Source organism: Malania oleifera, chromosome 4 (genome assembly GCF_029873635.1).
Source record: "Malania oleifera isolate guangnan ecotype guangnan chromosome 4, ASM2987363v1, whole genome shotgun sequence".
NCBI classification, from domain to species: domain Eukaryota; kingdom Viridiplantae; phylum Streptophyta; class Magnoliopsida; order Santalales; family Ximeniaceae; genus Malania; species Malania oleifera.
Window position 1 is genome coordinate 92,758,538 of NC_080420.1, and position 4,911 is coordinate 92,763,448.

Genomic DNA, 4,911 nt, shown 5'->3' on the forward strand with positions numbered 1-4,911 from the left:
AAAATAAACATTTGTTCAATCAAAATTCCGATTTATTTTTTAAAAAAACATTATCTAAAACAATTATTAATTTTGATTTTTAGCCTTTATTTTTAATTTTTATCCTCATGTGTAGACGGTGTGGGATTGATGGCATACCAAATAATATTTTTTTTTTTGATAAAAAGCAAGATATAAACTTTATTTGAAATTTGATAAAAAACAAACACATTTTATAAAATTTTAAAATCATATAGATCTCCTCTCAAAATTTTAAAATTATAGAAATTATTCTTTAAATTTGCTAAAATAATATAAATCTTCTATTATATTTGATAAAAAATAATTTTTTAAAAATTTCTAACATTCTTTTAACAAATCTTCCTTACCCGAACAGGACGATCCCTCCTACCATTTCTCCCTCCGACTATACTGATTTAAACCCTAAACCACGCGCCTTCCCGCCGCCAGCAATGAAATTAGAAGAGGCGTTCCTGTTAGCTCTCTGCAAACCGGCGAGCAAAACGAATCTGAAATCTCCCTCTAAACACTAACTCTTGTTGCTGTTTCCGTGCCGCAGGGCAAAACCGGCGTCCAACCTACAAATTCTCTGCCTCTGATCTCGAAGGACAGCGACAATGGGGTTTAATCTGTTCGACGGCGATGGCTCAGATGACAAGGAAGATCTTTCGAAGATAGAGATCAACGAAGAGTTCGCTCGCAGGTACGAGTACAACAAGAAGCGCGAGCATCTTCAGCGGCTGGAAGAGCTGAAGAAGAAGGGCTTGGTTGATGACTCATCGGACACCGATTCCGAGTCCTCCGAGGATGATGAAGAGGATGATCTCGCTAATTCGAAGAAAGATTTGGAGTTTTTTGATGCGCTGCTTAAGGTCAGGAACCAAGACCCCAGCCTTAAGTTGAACGAAACGAAGCTTTTTGAGTCATCCTCGTCGGAGGATGAGGAAGGGGGTGATGAAGAAGATGGAGGTCGAGAAAATGAAGGTGGTGGGCGTAAGGGTCGAGAAGGGAATAAAAAGGAGAAGAAGCCAATGTACTTGAAGGATGTGGTGGCGAGGCACTTGATAGAGGCAGGGCCGGAGTTCGGAGGGAAAGATGAGGGTGAGAAGGTGAAGAGTTACGCTGAGGAACAAGAGGAGATGAGAAGGGCGTTCCTTGATGCTGCAGAAGCGGCTGAGGATAGTGATGAAGGGGAGTTTTTGAAGGTGAAGGAGAAAAAGAAGGAGGATGAAGACGGCGAAGATGATGATGATGATGGTGAGTTTCAGAAGAAATTGGATCAGTATTTTGGCAAGGATCGAGAGTTGGATGAGAATGCTACGTTTTTGAAGGATTATTTCTTGAATAAGATGTGGGTTGATAAGGGGAAGGGTGACGAGAGTCTGGCTGAAGATTTGGAAGCCGTTTCAGAGGATGATGAGGAGGTTGAGAAGCAAGAGGATTATGAAAGGGGGTATAATTTTAGGTACGAGGAGGGTGCAGGGGATCGGGTGTTGGGTCATGCTAGATTTGTTGACGGTTCTGTGAGAAAAAAGAATAATGCTCGAAAGGTGCAGAGGAAGAGGAAGGAGGAGAGGATGATGCAGGCGGAGCTTGAGAGAAAGGAGGAGTTGAAGCATTTGAAAAATTTGAAGAAGCAGGAGATTATTGAGAAGCGTAATAAAATAAAGGAAATTGCAGGAATTGGAGGAGAGGGGGTTTGTCCATTTGATGACAAAGACTTGGAAGATGATTTTGATCCAGAAGATTACGATAGAAAGATGAAAGATATGTTTGGTGAAGATTACTATGATGCAGTGGATGCCGATCCTGAGTTTGGCAGTGATGGTGATGAGGATGGTGGTGATTTTGAGAAACCTGATTTTGGGAAAGAAGATGAATTGCTTGGACTTCCCAAGGATTGGGATGTTTGCCAACTGGGTAAAGGGTTTGTAGCTCAGAAAGAAAAAAAATTGAAAAATCTAGACGATGAAGGTGACCAGAAGCAAGCAGGTGAAGAAGGCAAGCAGAAGAGGAAGTGGGATAAGGATATGGAGGCACTGTATGAGCTGGACTATGAGGATACAATTGGAGACCTGAAAACTAGATTCAAGTATGCAAAAGTAAAGGGAAATAGATATGGATTGAAACCTGAAGAGATATTAGTTATGGATGACAAGGAGTTGAGTCAGTATGTTTCTTTGAAGAAGCTTGCTCCTTACAGGGATGATGAATGGAAGGTTCCAAATAGTAAAAGGCACGAGCAAAAAATGAGAAATAAATTGCTTCTCCAAGGAGGTAAATCAAATAACCAGAAGATTGGTAAAAAGAAGAGCTTAAAAGGTGGTGATAAGAGGTCAACTTCAGTGATGGGTGACGTGGAAGATGGAAAAGCTCAAGCAGAATTGAATGGTGACATGAGCAATGTGTCCAGGCGAAGTAGGAGAAAGCGCCATCAAGCAGAACTTAAGCTGTCACAGTCAAGGTTAATGGCTTATGGAAAATTCCCCCCTAAAGCTATAAAAAAATTAAAGCAGTGAAAATTTGCAGTGATTTCTAAGGTTGCATTAGAGGAGGTACTTCTTTTGATAAGCTTAAGTATATTATTACTGAAATTTATGCCCCAGATCTTGGGGCTTGATTCCTATGTTATACACCTGCAATGAATTTAAACTTCTTTCATTATTTTGTAGATTTTTGCTTGTTTATGTTGTTAGTATGTTCTGAAATTTCATTTTTTTTGTTTTTTTTTTTAATTTTTTATTTTACAAGCAAAATTCCGTTGCTAGTTGTAATTACCTAGGTTACTTTTGACATTTTAAAGAAACTTGATGGCTTATTGGATCAAGAATAGGAGCATACCTGCCCTGCATCATTATTCCCAGAAATGGTTGAAATTTCACCACTGATTCCCCATCTACCCTTTTAAAACGAAGCAGTGGGGAAATTGGCCTTGATGAAAAGACATTTTTTTTTGGAAGTTCAAGAAACAGTTTTGTTCTATATTACTCAAATGATGATAATCAATACTCCATCCTAGATTCCCATCCCTTCCCAACGTACGAGTGTTCCATGCTCAAACTGTTGAGCTGTTAGGGGATTTCTTATGTATTGAATCCACTAATTATTGAACAAAAATTATGCTGGAAAGTAAAGGCCTTGTGATATAGGCATTCAGTTGCTGTACAATCAACATGAGTGGTACTTGGATCTTTAAATGTATATTTTTCTTTAATTGTTGCTATTGAGCTACATGAGTGTTCTTTAAAGTATTCTATTTCTTTGAATAGAAGTTGGTGGCCTGAGTTAAGATAGAGTCTTTATTGCTGATTCACTTAATTTGTCACAACCATTTCTTTGAATTGATAACTGATGTTGAGATATTAAGGAATATACTTAGTAATGATATATTTTTGTCCTATTCTGCTATATTTGCTTTGAAGCTACGTGACAGGGGAATGCCTACATCATTTTAGGCCACCTATTCGGCACACATTTTTATTTTAGGAAATTATGCATGTATTAGATTTTTGTTTGTGCTGTATTATTTTCTGTTATGTTGGGGACCTTGGTGTTATGTTTTAGTAAGATGTAGGGCATAAATATATTGGTAGTTGTAGTGCATGGACAGTTATCAGATCTGAATTTGGAATTCCAGACCTATTTCCCTCTCTCTTTTGTGCGGCCCTCTCTCCAATCTCCTCTTCTCTATTTCTCTCCATATTTTTGTTTGGCATGTACCCCTTACTACATTGCTTTAAACCAGAGAATTCCAACATTTTACGTTCTGAATTCAAGCTATTGTCATGCTCGAGTTATAAACACCATTTTCTAGGCACCATTTCAGGAAATTTCCATCACCATCAGCAACATAAACTTCTGAAAGGCCTTCTCAAAAATTTCACCTTCATTTGACAAGGTGTGTGGCCTCATACACCACTTGAAGCTATTCCAGCCAACTCCCCCTTCTGAATCCCTCTTTTACCAGATTTTTCTTGACCCACCACCATCACCAATTGAAGCTCCAACATACAATCCACTAGCCAGCCAGAAAGCCGTCGCCAGAGGAATTTTGCCAGCTGGCATATGCGCCCTGTGCTGGTGATGTGCATGCGATTGAAGTCCAGCACTTGAAATTATGATATGCAACTTCCAGATCTGCAAGGAATTGAGTCTAGCCATGATAAATTGGATTTTTGCATCATATTTTAAAGATGAATTGAAGAAATACATGTGCTAGTGCTTGTTACATATTTTGGAGATGAATTCAGTTCTGCCTGCACCCTATTCTGACCTATTTGCTGCATTCCGTGGGTTGTTTATGAGAACTTGAGAAATTGAGAGTGACTTTGAGAAATTTGCATGACTAAGTGGAGACTTGTTGCAAGTTTTGCTTAAGAGTCTTTGGTGAGGTAACCAAAATTCTCCCATTATCTTGATTAATAGTTCATGATTAGGAAAAATCAGTAATTTGAATAATTCCAAGTTTCTTGCTTTTAGCTAAAAAAATATGCCCTTTTCCTATGAGTTCCTTCGGTTCATTCATTGCTTGAATCCTTTTTCATAACCATAGTCCTTTGTTGTCATATTATGTAGGAACATGCTAAATCATGTGCATTATTTCCAAATAATTTCAATAGCCTATATGCATGCATTGTGGTAATTTTAGGGTTCATATTGCTTGTAGTCAAGTTCAATCATCCTTAGCATCTTAGTACCATATTGCATTTGCCCATGGGCACAAACAAAACCTCTGTAAGCATCCCCATTGTACTTGCACCAATTGATACTCAAACTTTGTTTGTTTGGAGACGCTCACCAAGAATTAGAAATTTGAGCCTCTCACCTTATAATTTGCACGTCTTAAAGTCATTGGGTAGACGTCCTATGATATAAGGCCGATTAGGCAACCTAATGAGTCCCCATATTTAG

The 4,911-nt window shown here is 38.5% G+C and overlaps 1 protein-coding gene across 1 annotated transcript; it reads left to right on the forward strand.

Annotated features, from left to right (window-relative positions):
- Positions 1 to 237: 237 nt before the first annotated feature.
- LOC131152972 (uncharacterized) lies at positions 238 to 2,713 on the forward strand. The gene has a single exon (XM_058104960.1). It carries the CDS (start codon positions 618 to 620, stop codon positions 2,517 to 2,519), a length of 1,902 nt encoding a protein of 633 aa, XP_057960943.1. The 5' UTR covers positions 238 to 617; the 3' UTR covers positions 2,520 to 2,713.
- The last annotated feature ends 2,198 nt before the right edge of the window (positions 2,714 to 4,911 follow it).